A 22,804-nucleotide genomic window follows, 5' to 3' on the forward strand; every position below is an offset into this window, starting at 1 on the left:
GCTGCTGTGATTCACACTCAGATACAGTGATATAAATACTCTGAGTAGTGCAGTGAGAGTAATATGGAAAAAGATGATCCGCTGTGGCAACTCCTAACATGGGCAGCGGAAAGAAGAAGAAGGTGCAGTTAGAGTAAAAACGCTAAAGCAGTTATGGTATTTGGTATACTATGGCTATTCCCTGGACCATTATATTGTTACAAGTTAATTACAATCAGATGCATTACACTAATAAACAATATGCGGTTAGTTTCATTGTATTTATAAAGCCGCGTCAGGAAAATAAGGAGTAACCACACAGGAACAGTAGCATTGCTTTGACGCTGGGTGCCGCCAGTTTGCAAAACCGAGCGGAGAACTTGCGTACGACAAGGCATGAGGTACCGTGGAAAAGTGCGTAGCTTTACACCAAGTGTAGGTTTTATACATCGCGATTTGAATGTGGAAAAGTTCTTACGCAACATTTCTGTGCGTACGCACTGTTTATACATGAGGCCCCAGATCTGCAACACTGTAGACGAATTTAAAGGCACAAAAAGTATTTTAAAAGTAGTTTTATTAGTTTTCAAGATACCTTGAATTTTGAACTACAACAACTGAAATATAACCCCAAACATAAAAATTTGGGGTACCAAAAATTAGGCTTCTGGTATTGAAATGGGTGCAGAATTTGCAACAAATTAAGTCAAAAAATAATTGCTGCTGGTTCAAAAATCCTCTACAACTCTTAGGATCTCCTGAGTAACATTCAGAATAAGGATTTTTTTGGTTGTTTAACAACAGCTAAAGAAGAAGGTCTAGCAGCAGCTGTTCAAACATGTTTTTGCAGAGTATCAAGTTCCACCACAGGTTGTGGTCAGTTTAGAACTTTACGTCTACAGACTACTTACTTTAATCTGAAATCGACATGCTTAGAATGAAATGTTTGGATCATTCCTTTTTTGCACAATACAGTATATCATGCAGCTCCTCTCATACACTTTCTATGTAGGGGCGTAGTAGAGATTCAGAACCCCTTTTTAGGGACTTTTTTAGAAGAGAAGTCAGGTCTTTGCACTACATGAAGATCAATCACCAAAGTTCATGTACCTACACTCACCACAAGTCAAAGAACAAAACTAAATCAAAATGAGAATCTGAAATCTAAATTGATGTATTGTCTGTGCCCGAATGTTCCATAAAGTCATACCTTCTTTTCACAAAGTTTGAACACTGTACTTAAACTTCAACACTAATTAGGCTATCATGTCACAAGTCACTTAGTAACTACACAGCATCATAGTGACACCTTTAAAAACAACAAACATAAAATGGAGGCCACAAATATTGTGTATGTGATTTTCAATACAGAGCTAACATTTATTGTGTTTTTCTAATTTTTGCACATTTTATTAATCATTATTTTTATTGTTATGACTGTGATATCATCACAGTGCCATCTTACAGAATAACAGATGAGCCAAATTCAACCCTATTTTCAGGTGAAATCTTGATAGCTGCAACCATATCCTATTCAGCAACGACCCTAGTTTCTAGCACATTAGTTGGGCATTGTTATCACATATATAGGACTGCTGGAAAATGGCAGGCCACAGCAGCAAAAAAGAGTGGGGTCAGAAAATACATTCTTTAACTAAAACACTAGTTTTGTGACTCATTTTTAAATTTTTGTGGTAACTTTGGTTGTCAGTTTACTACATCTGAGAATCCTTCTAGAACCCACCTTAAAAATAGTATCAAGATCACCCCACTCTTCTAAAACTATCTGAGAACGCTAGTATGAAAATTGTTATTAGCTGTGATAGTGTCATTGGCAGATGAGTCGAGATGGGAATTGATGTTGTGTGGTAATGTGATGGGTAAAAAGGTGAGCTATATTACAGGATAGATGGTGAGTGACTGTTAATTTGTCATTTTACTTCAGCTTCTTTGAAATTTTTGTTTCTATCCCACACTAAAGTTTAGCTTCTTTCATAAACACATTATTTTTATTTACCTTATACTTATGTTTTTGGGTAGTTTTATGACACTAATGGTGCTATAAAGAAAATACTTGCAATTAATTAATCACAGGTTTACTTTAATACCACCTGCAATCAGGTAATTGAAAGTCACATTGCATGTGACTAGTGCAGATATCCAATGACAGAACATGCTGAAAAGTAAGAGCCTGGCAGTCACAGCACCTTCTTAGGATCAAAGTGTGGCTGCTTTTTCATATCAAATTGGCCCAATTCTAGCACTCTGAAACAAAACAAATGTTCCTCCAAACCTTATTCATCCATTAACAATGAATTCTTCCTCAGTTCATTTTTACACATATATATATATATATATATATATATATATATATATATATATATATATATATATATATATATATATATATATATATATATATAATATATACAGTAACTCTGTATTTAAATTAGTGCAACATTTTGTAACCTTTATGTAGGAGATAAACAAAATAATCTTAAGATATGCTAAAAATGAACTCTCTATAAATAATGTTTACAGTATGTCTATCACTTTATTGTTCCTTGTGTATGGAAAATAAAACGGTTACTCTTTTAACAAGACATTTCAACGTAATTATTCTTGCATTACTCAAACTCCAGCCCTCGGGATATACAGTTTGAAATGTGTGTGTTTAATGTGCTTAGTGTTACTCCCGTGAGATTTCAAACTCTACTGAGGACCTTTAAAGGCTTTAAAATAAAAGATGAAGAAAGTGTTTAGAGATGGAACTGTGAAAGAAATTTCCCATGCACGGAGTTCAATAAGGTATGTTGCATTTTTCAGTTATACAGTAGCTAAAGTGTTTTGATTACATATTTGCTGTCCAACCAAATTTTAGCACATTTATAATTTACTGGATAATTTCTTCATAAAGTGTGAAGTTTTCACTTTCATAAAACACAGAAAACTAAACACTGAATTTCACAAAAATCAGGATTGCCTTTTTTCCTGTTAAATCTTCTGATATACAGGTATCTCAGTTTGTTTCAAATAATATCACCACAACTGGGATAGAAATTATTTTTATTGAAGGTTTATTTTTCTGACTTATTATGTTTTGAAGTTTAACAAGCAATTCTATTTGGTTTATTGTTTACAGGTTATTGTTCTACTCAACCACAAGATGTCAACATGGCTTCTCAGGTTTCGGGAGTAACTGACCTAAATGCTACATTTGTGAGACCACTTGGTTTTTATATTAAAGGATTTAATTCATTGCAAAATACTCATTATTATTTTATATTTTTGCTTTTTGTGTATATAGCCACTGTTCTTTCAAACATCATTCTTATGTCAGTTATTTTGTTTGTAGATAATCTTCACACACCAAAGTATATCGCTATATTTACTTTGTCAGTTGTAGACATAAGTTGCAGCACAGCAATAATTCCTAAATGTGTTGATGCATTTCTTATGAATTCAAAATTTATTTCATATGAATCCTGTTTAACGCAGATGTTTTTTGTGCACTATTTCTCTGCAATGGAATCATTTACTCTTGCCGTTCTTGCATATGACCGCTTCATTTCCATATGTTTTCCATTACACTGTCACACAATCAACACAAACACGAGGATGATAATAATTATAGTCATTTCTTGGGCAATTCCTCTTGTGCTTACAGTGGTTGGAGTTAATTTAATCACACGTCTGTCATTCTGCAAATCCACAATTATAAGTAGTTATTTTTGTGATTATAGGCCAGTGTATATATTGGCATGTAATGATATTTCTGCAAATATGATTATATCTGCATGTTTTAGTTTTGGGTTTATTTTTATACCTTTGATTATTATCATACTTTCATATGCATGTATTATAGTTGCTGTGATGAAGATTGCATCTGCTGAGGGAAAATGGAAAACATTTAGAACCTGCACTGCTCACTTAATCTTAGTGGCAATATTTTACTTACCTCTGCTTGGGACCTACCTTACTGTAATGTCAACTCAGTTTATAGACACAGATGTCCGAATACTTAACACAACTTTATCGGCAACTCTTCCTCCTCTTCTAAATCCTATTGTATACACTCTGAAAACAGATGAAATAATGGAGCAAATCAAAAAACTGATTAGAAGGAGGAAAACCAAATCATTAATACATTAGTGGTCAAATCTATGATTTCAAATTGTTTAAAATTGTAATAAATAAAAGCTAATTGTATGAATATCTCTGACTAATGATTATTATTGTTATCTAAAAATCCTTGTTAATCAATTTCCATTTATTATATTTATAATTTACAGAGAGAAAAATCTAAAACAACCGATTACAATTACATCCTGATGTAGAGATAAATGTCTTCACAATCCCACACTCAATCAGTTCATTTTTGTTTTAAGGCTGGGGAGAAACAGCCAAAAAGTGTAAAGTGTTAACTTTTACAGATGGCAACCATGTAATTTCTTTAAGCTTTGTTTTTAACTTCTTACTTATTGATTACAAGATTTTTAATGGTAATAATTTTAAATAATATACAAAAAAGTGCCTGCCTTAATTAGATGACTTGCTATATAAACAGCCTGTTATTTGAGTGAAATTTATAAAGTGCTCAGTCTGTAATTTTAGAGTTAGCATCTGTTAAGAAATTTGTTGTCATTATTTTTTGCTTAAACTGTTTTTTTCTTGATTTTTCTTGTTTTTTATTGAGGCTAATATGTAATAAATGAGGGAAAAGAAAATAAACAATAATCAAATAATGTTAAAAAGTTAAGTCTATTAGTATTGCTATGTTTTCAAAATCTGAAAGTAAATAGAAAAAATATGGAGGGGTCATTATATTAAGGAAGGAGGTTCAGCTTTCGCTTATAATAAAATGTGTGTAATACTGTATCAGTTTTTTTTTCACTGAAACTTAATGCATGTAAAGAAATTATGTTCCTGCTTGTTACATTTTGAGTTTAAATTTAAAAACTGCATTATTGTCAATAAAAATATTTATGTTGAATTTCTAATTGCCCATATTTCTCTTAATACACTGAAGTAAGGAAGACAAAGTATATAAACTTAATGTGGCTGGGAACATTTGTACGAGGGACGTTCAAAAAGTTTCCACACTTTTATATTTTCGTTGGAAATGGGGAAGATGGGAGAAGTAGTAATGGGGTATTAAAAAGTTGGTACGACAAACGAAGGTGACTTTCTAGAAAAGTGATGTCATTTGTTTTTGAAATTCTTAATAAATCGAATTTAAAAAGTGCGGAAACTTTTGGAACATCCTTTGTATATCTGTCTATCCATCCATACCCTAAACCCGTTCAATCCAATTATTGTTCATAACGGAAGCATCAGGTCAGGTAAGGTTAAGTAAGTTAGGAATCAACAATGGAAGGGGTGTAGTATTTACACACTTACACTACATTTTAGATCCCCTTTTTTAATCTAATTCATACATCTTTAGGACAGTCTGCGCAGAGCAGCCCTTGGCACCATGAGAAACACAAGATTAACAGCTTCTCTGATTCTGACATTCTATAATAGTAAAATGTTTTTACATTTGACAAAAGAGGTTTTATTTATTATTATTTATTATTTATTGTGTTTGTGCATTTGCAGCGGGCACCGGTCATTAATTTGAATGAAAAGATTGTATAAGAAAGATGCATATGAACTAAGTGCTATTAACTGTACTCTACTATAAAGTTATCAAACCCAAGGAATACACAGACGCACACAAAATTTGTAGCAACATTAACCAGAATGAATTATAATAGAAGTAACTTTTAATGAAAAAGACTTGGAAATATTAAAGTAAGATTCTTGTTACACTGTAAAATCAGGCTTGAGCATGTTACAAGATTAGGAAGTGATATAGTGATATGTGTTTCTGTTGCTGGATTCAAATCCTTAGCCCACTTTTTTGCAGATTTATAAGAACAAAAGAAATTTGACAAATGAAGAGACTATTCACTCCATTAAGCCCATTATCATGTATCAGGTTGGGTTTTTTTTACATGTTTTCTCCAGGTAATCCAGTTTTCCCACTATAAAAGCATGCAGTTGAGGTTAATTGCTTACTCTAGCCCTGGGTATCTGAGTGCATGACTGTGAAACAAATAGCAACGAAATAATAAATTCTGTACTTTCTACTTAGGCAGCACTGTGGCGCATTGGTAGTGCTACTGCCTCGCAGTTAGGAGACCCGGGTTCGCTTTCTGGGTCCTCCCTGCGTGGAGTTTGCATGTTCTCCCCATGTCTGTGTGAGTTTCCTCTGGGTGCTCCGGTTTCCTCCCACTGTCCAAATACATGCAGGTTAGGTGCATTGGCAATCCTAAATTGTTCCTTGTGTGTGTGTGCCCTGCCTGGGGATTTGTTTTATCTAGCTAGGCCTTACTTTATAGAGGTTTTTGAATGTAGTACACCTTTGAAGAGTGTCATAGCAGCAAAAAAACTATTAAGATTTGAATTTGTATACTTACATAAACATTATTCGGAATCATAATGGGAACCAGCTGTAGACCGGAGACAAGTCCATCACAGGGTACACTCAGTTGTTCAGAAACCCATTTTTTTGACTAATTCACTCAGACTTCACACAGAGAGTGCATGGTTCAGGAATGTGGAGCTGTTGGCTTTAATGGAGCATTGTGATGTTTATAACCAACTGCCTGGAAGAGTGATAAAATAAAATAAATAAAAACCGGATCTGGTACTTATGACTGCCTCATTACCACAGGAAGACGTGTACTTTTTAGCATTATTTATTTCTTTTGAGGTTTATAGGCTCTTTTTTAAGAGAAGAAATTTTACTGTGAAATTTAGTGTAGGACCTGGAGAAGCAGAAGTAACTCTGCAGCAAAGAACAATTCATAGAACACTGGAAATAATGATCTCATACCCACATGAAATGTCCACTTCCTGTCCCTCCCCATCTCAAAAGATTTATTACTCCAACTCAATGATGGGATTACACAAATGGCTGCCCTACAGAAAAACTAAATAGAACCTTTTTTGTTCACCATAAAATAAGCATTCAGAAAAGATTGAATGGATTTTTGATATGATCAATGGGAGACTTATTGAGCAGCAAATGTAAAAATTGTGTTCTTTTCAACACACTTACAAATTTAAAAATTCTCTATAATTATTCTGGTCAACATAAACACCTATTTTATGAAATCATTTCTAAATCTTTTGAAGTAAAAATTACATTGATATTATGCTGTGTTCTGATGATACTAAGATTAAAAGGTGCAAAAATCTAGTGAAAATGGCAACTTTTAGTAAGATCGTTTTAGCTTTTCTTTTTTTCTAGATATTTATGCATAGAAAATATACAATTTTACTAGTTTATATACTGTGTTGGACTAAATCAGAAATAATTGCAAACCTTTGCACAAATAGGTGTAGTGGTGTTCACATGATGTTTGAACAGACTAAATGGCAGAAGTGTATATTTTTACATGCTCATGCTACCAGTGCTGAAAAAGACTCTACCGCAATACAAAACTGGAGAAGAATCATTCAGGCAGCATGTATTGTGTTCTTCTTTTTTGCTCACTTAACAGATACTGTATATATTAATATTGAGGACAGTAACATTTGGCACCAATAAGACATGATGTGATTGACGCTATCCTTTTTCAATTTGGTTTGTGATCAAAGCTCTTGACCTCTTTCACATCATGCATCTATTTGGTCAGCTGTCTATATAGGATCGGTCTGTCTAGGATAGAAAAAGACCTGGTTTTCAGCTTTCTGATACCGTAATTTTTAAATGTGGTCCCCACAGTATTACTCCCTCTACTATTGATTTTACAATAGAAATTTTAACAGAAATGTACTTGAACACTTATTATCTCTTAAATACTGTATTGTTAATAAAGCATTCAAACAAAAAATTGGAAAGCAATAAAAGTAATAATAAATGAAAGCTACTCTCAATGTTTAATACTACTAACATAAAAAAGAAATTCAATTTGTGACAATGACAACTACTACATAAATAAAATACAAAGTCAGTACTAATCTTCTTCTTCTTCTAACAGCTGCTCCCATTAGGGGTCATCTTTTTCCATATCTTTCTGTTCTCTGCATCTTGCTCTGTTACATCCACCAAATTCATGTCCTCTCTCACCACGTCCATATACCTTCTTGTAGGCCCTCCTGTTTTCCTCTTACCTTGCACCTCCATCCTTCTCCCAATATACTCAGCATCTCTCCTCTGCACATGTCCATACTAACACAATCTTGCCTCTCTGACTTTGTCTCCCAATTTTCCAACCTGAGCTGACCCTCTAACATACTCATTTCTAATCTTGCCCATCCTTGTCACACCCAATGCAAATATGCGGACAACAAAGTCAGTACTGATATACTGTATATAATAATCCAGCTCAGTTTATTCTTTGGGTCACTCAAGGGCACTTATCCATTTGTAGGTTAAAAATGCAAGAAGAAAATGACAGCCCAAACAACAGAAGAGTAAACACCAAAATACTTGAAAGAAACTGCTTCAATTCAAATATGAATATGTCTTCAATACCATAAATGCTGTTTTAGAAATCATTTTATCAAGTAACTTCAGTGAACTTTACTGCATTGAGTTACTTTAAAACCTGGTTTTCAAAGGACACCCTTGAGTTTCTCTCAAGTTTACACATGCATTGCAGAGCTAAAAAGCAAAATATCATGTTTTTTTGTGTACTGACTGTAATCCCGCCCTAATTCACAAAAATCACTCCTGAAAAATGTGTACTGCAATTTATCTATAATTGTGTGTCAAAATTGTGGTAATCTTTACCACAGTATACAGTAGAGATGAAAGCAGAGCTTCCAGCTTTGAGACTTTTGTCATTAGTCTGAGAACAACTATTTTTGCAAATTCATATATTTTCATTTTATTAGACAAACTAGCAAAATACCCGCGCTTTGCAGCGTAGAAGTAGTGTGTTAAAGAAGTTATGAAAAAGAAAAGGAAACATTTTAAAAATAACGTAACATGATTGTCAATGTAATTGTTTTGTGACTGTTATGAGTGTTGCTGTCATCAAGGATTTGATTATCATTATTTCTTTCAATCAGGTTCGTATTCGGAGGATGTGTTGTGTTTAAGTTACATTCTGTGTTTGTCAGCCGTTGTAAAGATAACTGGTTTCATTCATCGAAGTGTTCACTACCCATATCGGTAAAGGCAAGGAGGTGTGTATTTTGAAAAGGGAGAAGACAGAGAAGGAGTGGAAAAGTGAGAAGTAAAACTGTTTAAATAAAGAGCTGGGAAGGTGAATGGAAAGAAGCAGCCAGCGGTAAAGCAAGGAAGACTCCATAATAAGGACGGTTGGGTTCACATAGAAGGTGTAACAATAGGATTGTTAAGCCTTATGATAATGTTCCCGCACGGAGGGTTTAGAGAGACGCACCAGGAGAAGTATAGAATAGGGAACCCCGTGTGACTGTTCTGCTGTTCTCCTTCGACAGTTCTGTGGCTCTACATATTTGTATGCACCTCTCTAAACTTGCATCACTGGTTCTGCACATAATTCGGTCACATATAAGGGAACTTTTAATCTCCCCGAAATTGCATGTGCCTGCTAACTCTCTCAGATCTGTGACGTAGTTGTCTATATTTTTCTCCCCTTGTACCTCTCTACAGTTTTGTTTATTTTCGGGTTGTAATGTTCACCAAATTTACGTATCATCAAGCTCATGGTTAACTCCTCAGGTCTTACATCACCGGTCAGCGCCTGACACAATTCTCTGCCGCTCTCTCCAATAAGATAACGGAATAATCTGAACTTAGTGTTTTCCTCTGCCTCTGGCATTGCAAGTTCTATGAAAAATCTAAACTCGTCCTTCCATGTTCTCCATGACTTCACCAGGTCTTTAGCATCGAGGCTTAATGTCAACAGTGATCTCAGACCCTCCATTTTCCTTTCGTGTTAGTGTCTCCACATCCTGAATTTTTAACAGCAAACTGGCATGACTTTCGGCGCAGTTCCATCACCTATGCTGCCACCATGTTTCTCTCTCGAGATTATTAAAAGGCACAGACTCACGCTTCCAGTTTATGTCTGTTTATTTCACAGTAGTTAAAGCCAGAACAAAGTCAGTTCACGTGAGCCGCTCGGAGTACATGCATTGAAGCTTCTCATCTCGTGCGATCTATTTCGCAAATATCGTATTCGTCTTAGGCATGACAAACGCCAGTGGTAGCGTGTCTATGAATCTAATTTAAAGTTAAGCTTTATATCCTAATTTCCTATTCGTTTGCATAAGCACAGTCCTTCAGCAGCAATTTTAACTCCGTTACAGCAATTTTAACTCTGCTACAAAGTGATCAAAAGTCTCGTTTATACCCTGCGTCTTCTCATTAAACTTGTATCTCGCGAATATCGTATTCATGGTAGGCATGTCAAACATACCAAACCTGTTTATGAACTTAATTTAAACTCAAGGTTTACACCGTGCTTTGTTTCCGCAGTAGCTGCACTTATGAATATGCTTGTATGCGTCACTTCGCTATTCTTTTGCTGCCTTTTCAATTGTGTAATGCGTTTTTTGAATAGGTTTCATTCATCGAAGTGATCACTACCCAAATCGGTACTCGTGAATCCAAGATGTTTAACAGGCATTCTCTGTATTAAGTTGTGGATTTGCCTGCGAATATTTAGTGGCAGCGTGTCTATGAACGTAATTTAAATGTAAGCTTTACAACTTGCTTTCCTATTGATATGTGTACAAAAGGCTTGTTCAGCGTCAGAGGGTTGTTACATCACACACTGCATGCACTGGTTTACCTTTCCCAGTCCTGCAAAGTCAGTTCACGTGAGCCGCTCGGAGCACATGCATCGAAGGTTCTCAGCTGTGCTTGTGCTATGTCGTACGATCTTGCGATGTCCATGGCTTTATTTAATGTTAGCTAAGACCCAGCACTTAAAAGTTTCTCTCGCACTTTCGCTGAGTTAGTGCCTGACCATCTCATCTTCGTTTGCATAAGCACAGTGAGTGAGTGAGTGAGTGAGTCAGTCAGTCAGTCAGTCAGTGAGGTCTTTGCCTTTTATTAGTATAGATTTCCAGGAGCTGGAAATGTGATTAAGGATACAAATCTTAAATCAATGAATTGGAAAAAGTCATTTTTGTAACATACATTTTTTCACACATTGTTACATTCTATGATGGACTGTTCAGGCTAAACTCCCCAACAACTCTGAAAAAGCATAAGCAAGTTCAAGAATGTTATGTTATGTTACATTTTCATATTTATCAAACATTTCGTTACTGTTTTGGATATATATAGTAGTGAGGCGAGTCCAGGAATAATTGGGGCGCCAAATGGGCAAAACTCCATTTACTTTGGACAAAAAAAGAAAAATTTCAAACCACATGCTCAATGGTGTTATAATGACAGGCTAGTTGACTTCTAAATTGCTCTTGTGGTGTTCTTGAATACTGTCTGTCCAGGGTGGCATGGTCCAAATCAAGTGCCACCTTCTGGGCTTCTTTGGCTCCTTTATCCTCAAGGGGCAGTTTCTCAAAGGCTGTGAAGGAAACAAGAGATAAGACTATTAGCAACAGCACTCCCTCTCTTCTCAGGGTGGATTAGTTATGCCCAGAAGATGATCCTTTGGTGCGTATGCATGAAAATATATATTGTATATATTGTATTTTATATATTGTATAGAGTGTGTACTAAGTATATACTTAGTAATAAGAATGAAAAAAGAGGATGAAGTGTTGGGGTATCCTATGTAATGAGGAAGAAAAAAGGGAAACAAGCTATAATAATAATGGCAGAATATGACTACTTGGGTCTTCAAGACCAGTTTTCACTAAGTAGGGAGTCATTTCTGATGTGAAGTTGTGTCATATTCCACAATAAATATTGTGTCACAGATTCCAAAATAAATGCTGTGTTCTGGCTTTGAGTTACTTTATATGTAGTCTGGGGTAGAACTTCTGGTCCAGGGGTAGAGGAAGAGTCATCAGTAGGCAATAGACAAGAAAATGTTACCAACAGTGTTACCAACTCACATACTACATTTTTTATGCATGTCTGACATTAAAAAAAAATTTAAATTTGAAGAAAAAAACAATGCACTTTTTACACAGATTAAACCGATGAAACAGTAAAGTGTGTTTGAAAACCTCACAAACAAAAAGAAAAAATAACTCAATATATATTGGTACAGTATTGGATTGAAGTCACCCATGACCAGAGGAGTTGTGAATAAAATGTCTCCCTCACAGAGACATCATTGACCACCGTCGGAGCAAACACTTGAGACAACAGACAAAGGACTCAGAGAGTGTCATAATCTAAGTCTCATAATACGCTCGTTGAAAGGGGAAACATCGGACACCGTCAGAAGGAGCTGATCCGCCAAAGCAACAGCTATTCCCTTAGTATGACAGCAATCAGAGCGACCAGACCAATAAAAGGTGTACCCACCTACAGATATCTGGTCAGTCCCAGGTCCGCACATTGCAGAGAGTGCCACCAGAGAGACAAGATATTCCATATACCTACCTGGATGGGCCTCCTCAAATTGGAACCCTAGTGCTGCCGTGCATCAGACAATGCCTCAGCACCACACCTGTTCTGATCCCTGACAGGCCTGACCCCATTGGCTCTCTGACAGTTTTGACTCTTCCAGAATCGGGCTCCCAAGGGCTTTCTCTCATTCCCTACATACTGTAACGCGAGCAGCCTTGCTATGGGCGGCTGCAGCAAAGCTACTCTTATGGAGAACAGAAAAGTGTCCTTTCTGTTGCCTCATAGCTGCATGTTTTAACGGTGGCTGGAGTGCCAATCCTGCCACCAACCCCCATGATTTCCCTGCAAGTGGTCGGATGCAGATTAACATCATACCCAGGACAAGGTGATCCTCCAACTAGGATGTTGGATCCTCCAATTAGCTGTGAACCACCCACTCTTGCTGAGATTGCACAGTTGGTGAACCAGCTGAGGGTACGGAAGGGTGCAGGGATCTGCGGTATCCAGGTTGAACTTCTCCAGGTTGGTGGTAATACTGTCCTCCTAAAATTGCATGCAATCTTTGCTTCCAATTGGGAGACTGGTATCATCTCAGCTGACTGGAAAATGGGACTTGTCATCCCGATTCTGGAAAAAGAAGGGTAATCACCTGGATTGCGGCAACTGTAGGGGGATTGCACTGCTGTCAGTGCTGGTTAAAGTCCTTGCTAGGGTCATCCTCAATAGGATCTGTGATCACTTGCTCACCTACCAGCAACTGGAGGAGTCTGGTTTTTATACCTAAGAAGTATACCATTGACTGCATCCTGGCACTGAAGGTTCTCATGTAAAAGCGAATATTGGCAGAGTGTCTTTGCAGCCTTTGTCGATTTTTGACTCAGTTGATCAATCTACCATGTGTGACATTCTGAGACTTCACAGGATCACCTCAAGGTTGCTGGATACCCTGGCCAGCCTGTACACTAGTACTGTGAGTGCTGTGTAGAGTGGAGGCAGAACCTTAGTGTTTTTCCCAGTTGATCCTGGCATTCATCAGGGATGTGATCTTGCTCTTACTCTCTTCAATGCTTGCTTAGACTGGGTGTTGGGCAAAGTCGTGGGGTCCAGAAAGATTCATTAATCTTGACTTTGCTGACGATGCTGTGATCTACACGGAGTCAATGGAGGCTCTGGTTGAGGCTCTTGAGACACTGAGCACAGAGTCTGAGTGTCTGGGCTTGGAAGTGTCTTGGATAAAAACCAAGATCCAGGCCTTTTAATGACCTCTTATTTACATCCATCAGCAGTGTTTGTCTGATGTATTGACCTCGTCCATAGGTTTACTTACCTTGGCAGTGACATTCATGCCTCTGGTGACTCTTCTTATAAAGTCAGTAAATGGATCGGGAGAGCATGTGGGGGTCCATGAGGTTGCTGGAAAGGGAAGATTGGCACTCCCGTTATCTATGCAAAAGGATGAAAGTCTAAGTCTTTAGAGTCCCGGCGCTTCCTGTCTTGCTATATGGTTGTGAGACATAGACGTTATCCAGTGACCTAATACGAAGACTGGACTCCTTCAGTACTGTGTCACTTTGGAGAATCCTTGGGTACCACGGGTTTGACTTGTGCCGAATGAGCAGTTTCACATGGAATCCCAAATGAGGCTATCGCCCTCATTGTAAGAGAGCATTAGTTACGCAACTATGGCCATGTGACGTAATTCCCAGAGGGTGATCCAGCTTGCAAGATACTTATTGTTGAGGACCCACGTGGCTGGACCAGGCCAAGGGGACACCCACGTAACTCCTGGCTGCAGCAGATATAGGGTTATTTCTGGACAATGGGACTGGGTTGCGTGTCTGCCTGGGGGGTTGCAAACCCGGAACCAGAACTGTTTCGTCATGTCATGGGTGCGGCAATGCGCTGTACCTGTGCATGCTTCCCAACCTGATCTGACCTGACCTAAGTAGTAATATGCTCTCTGGGTTTAAAGCTGGTAACCAGTCTTGCTGTTGAATTTTGTACATATTGTAATTTGTTCAGACTCCGAGCAGGGCTACCAAACAATGCATTGCAATAGTCAAGTTGTGAGTTGACAAAAGCATGAATAAGTGTCTCAGTTGCAGTATCAGAGAGTAACAACATTTAAAGTTCATTATCTAATCTCTAATCATTGAAATTTATTGTAAGGCAAAAACAACTGTTTTTATTTTCTTTATTGCAAGGAGATCAAACATAGTGTACTGGTATTTGGCATAATTATCTGTTAAGGGTTTGTGATGGTATTGCCTGTGCTTAAGAAACAAAGCTAGATTATCAAAACTGTTGTTGAGATAGCTGGGTATATAGCAGTTGCTCTGTAACAGACAGCAATTTCATAAGAAATAGCAAACTCTTTGTCAGATACAGTAAGGTAAAAAGTAGGGATGTTTTTCTCTGAGGATAATAAATTTATTCAGGGAAGAGCATAACTATGCATGCCTTGTGAACCTGATATGGCTATGCCTGTGAGAGTGTTGCTAGCTATAGTTCTTTATTTGTTTAATCAGCTTGACCTCTTTTCTATGTGCTGATAAGTTCACAATTTTAAGTGTTACAGGGAGAACATAGTCTTGGTAACAATATAACCAACCATTTTCTAACCCGCTGAATCCGAATACAGGGTCACGGGGGTCTGCTGGAGCCAATCCCAGCCAACACAGGGCACAAGGCAGGAACCAATCCTGGGCAGGGTGCCATGGTAACAATATATTTCTGACATTTTCGTAGTAGGAATATGAATTTCAAATTTAAAAGAGCTAATAAGTGCCTCTACGTCTGTTTCTGTTTTTGTAATTTTCTTAATATATTCTATTTCATGTTTTTACATCAAAAGTAAATGACAAACATTATTTTATTTCTTTTTTTCTTTGAATAGATTGTATGATTCACACTCCCTTTACATTTTAGATTAAGCATATTTTCTGTGAATGGTATTCTCCATTTTCCTGATAGACTGCAATTACTACCGTGCTGTAATAAGATTTATAAAATGTTTGCTTTGTACTGGTTATCCTGCTCTTTCTGTATATATGAAGTGGATTCTACCACTTGAATTAACTTTTCAAACTCTATTTATGCTGTTATTCCTATCTGGTCACTAGTTTAACTGTGACATAGCCATTAGTTCATGTATTTCCTCAATTTCTCTAAGCAGCAAAAACTTATAAGGAGAAGAATACCAGCAGGGGTGTTATTGATGGCCAGCCATACTATCAGGCATGAATTTGACATGCGTGTCCCTTACTTTTCTTATTACTCAGAATCCCTACGTGTTTTTTAATCTTATACAGCTCTTCTCCTTAAATATTTTGTATAAAATGAATTTGTCTAGGTTCAGTGACAGCATATAATAAAACAGATTATTATGTTTTGTCACACATGCACATGAGAGGCAGCTAAAGGGCTCGATTGAGGGTAATTCCACGCCAGACCAGGGGGTGGCGAGGTGCACTAATCCTTTCTCGCTTTCCACTGCAGACCGGTTACAGGAAATTTCTTCAGGCCTTGATGACGTCACTTTCTCTGCCATCCCTTAAAGCCGGCATCTTTACCTCATGCAGGCAGTTCTGTTGTGGATTCAAATCTGTACTATTGTACTTTCAGTTCTCAAATTTGCAGCTGGGCTTTAAGTATACAGGAGTCTGCCCCAAACCTCTTTACAGCTCCTGTTCATTTGACAGTTTCTAATGTTCCCAGTTTAACAATTAATTAATGGACAGATACTGTTGGGCTCCATGTATGTTAGTCAGTTTCAAACCACTTTAGGTCCTGTCTGTTTAAACAATTCTGTGTCTTTATGTGTATTCATTCTGTAATTAGTAATTTGTAAAGTGTTTATTTGCAATTTGCCCTGTGAACATATCAAAAGTGCTCTCGTCAGCACTCAGTGAAGAGTGCTATACAAAAATGATATGAATGGAATTGATTTTAATGAATGATTTTTACTATTTAAGAAATGGTAGGTTAACCAGTGGTTCTAATTTTTATTATTTACATTCTGGCATGGAAAACATATTATTGTTCTATGATATGCATTTCTCTGTCATACTTCATAATTACATTTATTAAAAAAATAATTAATGAACATTAAGTAATGCTAAAGTGATTATTAGTTCACAGACACTCAAACTGATATGAATTCAATTAAATAATAATTTGTTCATTATGTCATTATTGTCTTATTGGTGTTATTGTTTAAACAATGGTAGGTTAACCGGGGCTGCTATTGTTAATTATTTAAATTCTGGCATGAAAACATATTATTGTTTTAATGATATAAATTACTCTGTCACACTTCATAATAACATTTATTAGCAAATCATTAACATGAAATAATGCTGAAGTAATTATTAGTTCATGCACACTCAAATAAATATGAATTCCATTGCATAATAATTCACATATGTTTTAAAACATTTACAAAAAATTTAACAAATGGCTAATAAAGCATTATTTCCAATGAGTAACACAATATTCATTTTAGGAAACAGTCAATGGATTCATGACTTCATTAATGTGTTGACTGAAGACCAGTTACACCATTTTTATTTATCATACTCAACGTTCTGCTGTTTGAGTTGTTTAGAAAACTGGCTACTTAATGTTTCTGCCTGGCTTTTAACAATGAATGAATTTATAGACTTTTAAATCTTTAAATATCACTTATTCATTACTTGTAAAACCTTTTTGCGGAACCTAAAAATATTCATCTATTGTCCAGGTTTCTGAATGTTTTTACATGAAATTATTAGTAATTGCTACCTATTTATCTGTTATCTGAAGTCGACATTTAATTTTATAAAAACTGATTTCTTTGCTGACAGTCTTACCTTCAGCAGAAAAATCATATATTACAAAATATGACACCCAGGATTTTCTAAACCTTGCATTAGCCTTCCTTTTTTCAGATTTTGAAATGTACAAATGGGGGTGGAAAGGGGGGGAAGTGGTTTTCTAACATTCAAGCTGTAGAAATCTGTGTACAGTGTTGTCTTTGTTAACAATAACTGTGCAATCAAAGTAATTATTCCAAATATTAATTTTCATGTTATTCCATCTTTGATGTATAATTTTTACCTAAAGAAAATGTTCAAATCACTCACTCATTAAAATGAGACAAAAGCATCTATTTTTCCAATTACTTTAAAGTCTTTAACAAACCGTTGACATTTTTTATGGAATTAGTAAATGCCATTTACAGTATGTAAAAAAAACATAAAATTATTAACAATTTATTTAATCAAGCATTAAAAATAGAAAAGCAATAATAAGCATGGTAAAATATTTGGCTGTACTGAAATAATCATGATATGACTTTTACCATTTAACAAAAGTAGGAAATAAATAGATTGTAACACAATCATTAATTATTACAGCCATTCACTGGAAATTGCAACATTGCTTCCATTGCTTTAGGTTCAGTAATTTGATGGATAGTTTTTTTCTATGATGTATACCTTGCAGTTTATTCATGCAATAAAGCAACAAATGGGGTAGAAATTATTTATTTATTACTCCTTCTAGTCTTTACTTTCTTCTTTCGTAACACTTGTTTTAATAAATCCATCATCTCTTCGGTTTTTAGTGTATAAATTACAGGGTTCATCATTGGTGGAACTGTTGTACACAGTGTGTTATTTAGAATTCTAGTATTGTAACTGATACTGGCAAACTGTCCTGCAAAATATGTATAAGCCAGTGGAATGTAATACATTGCCACCAGCATGATGTGTGATGTACATGTTTTTAATGCTTTGTGCCTTCCTTCTGCTGTTGCAATTTTTAACAGTGTGATTCCAATGGCAATGTATGAAATAAGAATGATCATCAGTGGCATAAAAAGAAACAATGCTATACTTATAAAGCCCATTATAAGATTTGGGTAAACATCATTACAGGCTAAGCGGAACACCGGCCCATTATCACAAAAAAAACTGTTCACCACTGTGGACCTGCAGAAGCTGAGTCTTGTAATTAGGAGAACACTTATAGATGACGTGCCCACTGTTAGCAGCCAAAATGAGAGTATAATTAACATCATCCTGCTGTTGGTATTAATGCTGTGATAATGTAAAGGTAAACATATAGCAATAAATCGGTCGTAAGCTAACATTACAAGGGAAAGTGACTGCACTGAAGTAAAGAAATGAACAAAAAACATGTTAGCTAGACATGCGTTATATGTGATAAAATTGGAGTTGAACAGAAAAGTATCTATTAGTTTAGGAGTGAGAGAAGTAGTTGTACATAAATCAACTAAGGCTAAGTGACAAACAGCAATGTACTTGGGATTATGAAACATCTGCTCCAAATATATTAACAAAATAACAAAACCATTAAAAAACACAGTAAAAATGTAGAGAACCAGCAAGAACACATAATAACAGTTTGCAAAGGGCATGTCATAAAAGCCACTTATGTAAAACATTTCTGGGTGCATCAATGTATTATTTGCCAGACTCATTGTACCTTGGAAATTCATTGGAGATGCTTTTTATTTCAAGGGACTATAAAAAAGGTACAGAATAATGAAATCAAATTAGAGTCAGTTAAAAAATAAGTAACAATATTCAAATAAACATAAAAAGCATTTAAAGCTGTTTGTATATGTAATGGAGTAATACAGTACATTGATTAGAATGGAAAACAATAATGCATAAAGCATGTTATGGAAACTGATGGATGAAAATATACATCTGATATGTCAAAAGTGATGTTAACATTCTAAAATATTAAGGATGTAAATCATAATTACCCAAAGAAAATGTGCTGCTAAACTATCAATAGCTTGTTCATTAAAATCAGCACATCATCATTTCTCTGTATTCAGCAGCTCCTGTACGTCTTCAACAGAGTCTGTGTTTTTGAAGAGTTATTTTATATGAGGTTGAAAACATTTCTAATGAGATGCTAAATATATTCATTTTTACATAATTCTTAAGGGAAGCCTTTATTCCCTTTTCCACAAAGCAGAAACAAACTATATGAAGACATTCAGCATTTGTATTATTCTACTTTAGAAACTATTAAATATATGTAGCTTGTTGTAGTTTAGTACACTGTATTTAACATAAAATAATGTTTAGATTTCTCTAACAAAATCTTTAAGCTTTAAATGTGAACAGTGTATCAACAGTATAAATACAACTGTGGACAGTAATTGTTGACATATACTAAAGGATGAAAAAACAGATCATTTATTGTTGACACCTCACTGTCACTCTGATGTAGAGCAATGCCAGCAAAACGTTTCAAAAAATTGGGATGGGGCCTTGTTTACAGTTCACTGTACATCTTTAAAATTGGAGTCAGCAGTAGTAGATGCAGCGTAGAGTTAACATACATGATCTCTTTTTAGAAGACAACACAGTAATATTTTTATTTTGAGGTTACAACAACCTTTTATGGGATTACGTGGATCTGAGAATTTTAGTTTGAGAATATTCCGTTGGCTATGGATTTTAAACAATTATGAAATTAACAAAGAAGACTATGTTTAATTGTAATTAAGGTTTATTACTCTTGTAATATTTCAATTTACTTTTTTATAGTAAACTTAATATTTACTAAAGCAATATAAATTGTAACTGATTTACTTCAAAGGTAATCAAAAGATTCAACGTGAATATTCATAATGAATACCCAGGTTTCAACTACTGCAGCAAGACTCAACAGTACATTTGTTAAACCTTTGGGATTTTACATTAGTGGATTTCAGTCTCTTCAAAATGTTCAATATTACTATTTGTTTTTGTCTGTGGCTTATCTTGGAACTCTAATGGCAAATATTCTTTTAATGATAGTTGTTGTATATGCAGAAAATCTGACTCATCACTAATTCTCCAACTTCCCGTGTAGGTAGAAGGCTGAAATTTGTCAGGCACATTCCTTACAGCTTCCTTAGAAAAGTTGGGCAGGTTTCATTTCGAAATTCTACGCGTAATGGTCATAACTGGAAGCTATTTTTCTCCATATACTGTAATGGAGTTGAGCTCGAAAGCCGTGGGGGCGGAGTTTCGTGTGAAATCATCACGCCTCCCACGTAATCACGTGAACTGACTGTCAACGTAGTGCGTAGAAAACCAGGAAGAGCTCCAAAAACCGCTGAAGAAAAAATGCATTATATAATTGAGAAGGCAGCGAAACAATAAGAAGCGAGCGAGTGATTACATGCAACCATATTCATGAGTACTGCTACTTCGGAAACAAAGCACGGTGTAAACCTAAAGTTTAAATTAAGTTCATAGACAGGCTGCCGCTGGCGTTTGTCATGCCCACGGGTAATGCGGGATACAAGTTTAATGAGAGGACGCAGGATATAAACGAGAGTTTTGATCACTTTGTAACTAAGTTAAAATTGCAGGTGAAGCGCTGTGTTTATGCAAATTCCGAGAGACTGTGTTTGTGGGGGATTGACAGTTAAGGCGGGTGGGGGAGTCACGTCATCATCTCCCCTCCCATTCACCTCATTTCGCTCTGAGCTGAGCTCCGCAGTTAACGCAGTCTTACGGAAGTGACTTTGTGACGCTGCTAACAAATACTCACAGAAAAATCCACAAGTTAATACACACGCTGTCTCTAGAGTTTCTCCACACTGAATCCTCCAGGCACTACTTACAAAAGGTTACATTGACAATCGTGTTACGTTATTTTTAAAATGTTTCCTTTTCTTAGCACAAGCACAGCTGAGAAGCTTCGATGCATGTGCTCCATAACGCGTTAAAAAATAATACATTTAATCAAACTTTGCATTACAAATAAAGGGGAACTTTTGTCAATGCATGATTTCCTGGTAGACCGATTACATTGATCAGTGCTTCCCGATTCATTTTACCCTCGCACCCCCTTGGTTTGAGAAGAAGTATGAAAAATATGAGGTTAACACAGAAAAACAGATCACCAATTGAAGCTTCATGAATAATCGATTCGCCATCAATAATTGTTTTGGTAAAGCCGTACTCAGTGTAATCCTCCTTCCATTTTATAAATTTTCCGCCACTAGCCATGATTAAATGAACGGTAAAAAGTAAGAGCGGCGAGGTGACTTATTCAGGCAGGCAGGCGACAGCTCAATAGCTCAAATTTGGATATAAGTAGGTTCTATTTAGTCGCCAGAAATATCTTTCGTAGGAATGGAAGTTGAATTTAGTCTTTAAATTTCTATGGTAAAGAAAAAGTTATGCAATGATGACTAAATTTAACTATATAAAGTCAAAACTTGTATATATAAAGTCATTCCCAAATATATAAACTCAAAACTTGATTATATAAAGTCACTGTTGGAATAAATAAACTCAAAACTATATAAAGTCAGCGTTGGTATATATAAAGTCAAAACTTGTTTCTGAATATATAAAGTCAAAACTTGAATATATAAAGTCAGCGCTGGAATATTTCGGAATATATAAAGTAAGCGCTGGAATATATTGTAGCGACCGTGGAGGAGTCTTTTAAGATTTCGAGCAGAACTCTGCCGTGCACCTCTCCGAAGCTGTCGGCTAGCGGCTTGCCAGCGTCATGCACGCAACTGCACCCAGCTCTTTAAGAAAGAGAACACTCGTGCCCCATACACCGCACGACTCCGAGTGTCTCGGTAGTTTGCTTAGATAAAATCTTAGCAATAAAACAGCTCTGTCCTGTTGTATCTTTTATTACAGAAGATAGTCAGAAACAAAAGCTCAACATTATTGCTCGGCCATTGCCAAGGTCACGCACAGAGACACATTTCAATAAATTGGTACTTTTACAAAATAAATAACCCCCGGACGGCGATGTCCCAAACCCACCCAACCAATTAAATACAAACACACCATTATTTACAACACAAATGACAATACGTAAATTCGACATACAATAAGCTTTTTATAAATTACCCATAAATTCCCCACAAACTATTTACATAAATTACCATGAGGCGTCACTCCGCCAGCTTGCTGCGGGTTGTTACACAGCCCCTCCTAAGAGGGTTAGTGTCCCCACAACCCTACTCATCACAGATAAAATCACGTAAATGTCCTGGCCGTCGACGGATACGCTTTGTCCTGCCGGAGGTGCCGTCACTTGTGTCGGGCTCAGTCCTGTCAATGTCTGACTCGGTGCCGGGGGTGGAGGTTGGAGAACCGCTTGTATTTTCGAGTTGTTGTTGTTCTGGGGCCAGTGGGTGGTATGGTGCTAAACGGTCCTTGTGCAGCACCACCCGTCTGCCTCGTCCTGGCATTCGGACTCGGAAAACTACCTCCGATATTTTGTCCAATATTTCCCCGGTCCTTGCCAATGGTGGGCTAGTTTTGGGGACAATCCCGTTTCCGTTGCGGGCAAAATACCCAC

The 22,804-nt window shown here is 36.3% G+C and overlaps 1 protein-coding gene across 1 annotated transcript; it reads right to left on the minus strand.

Moving 5' to 3' along the window:
* Positions 1-11,337: 11,337 nt before the first annotated feature.
* LOC120524592 (olfactory receptor 1-like) lies at positions 11,338-18,941 on the minus strand. Its single transcript, XM_039746423.1, has 2 exons — positions 17,993-18,941; positions 11,338-11,501 (listed from the first exon to the last, which is right to left on the minus strand). Exons 1-2 carry the CDS (start codon positions 18,939-18,941, stop codon positions 11,338-11,340), a joined length of 1,113 nt encoding a protein of 370 aa, XP_039602357.1.
* Positions 18,942-22,804: the final 3,863 nt, after the last annotated feature.

This window comes from Polypterus senegalus, chromosome 2 (genome assembly GCF_016835505.1).
Source record: "Polypterus senegalus isolate Bchr_013 chromosome 2, ASM1683550v1, whole genome shotgun sequence".
In the NCBI taxonomy this organism is placed as follows: domain Eukaryota; kingdom Metazoa; phylum Chordata; class Cladistia; order Polypteriformes; family Polypteridae; genus Polypterus; species Polypterus senegalus.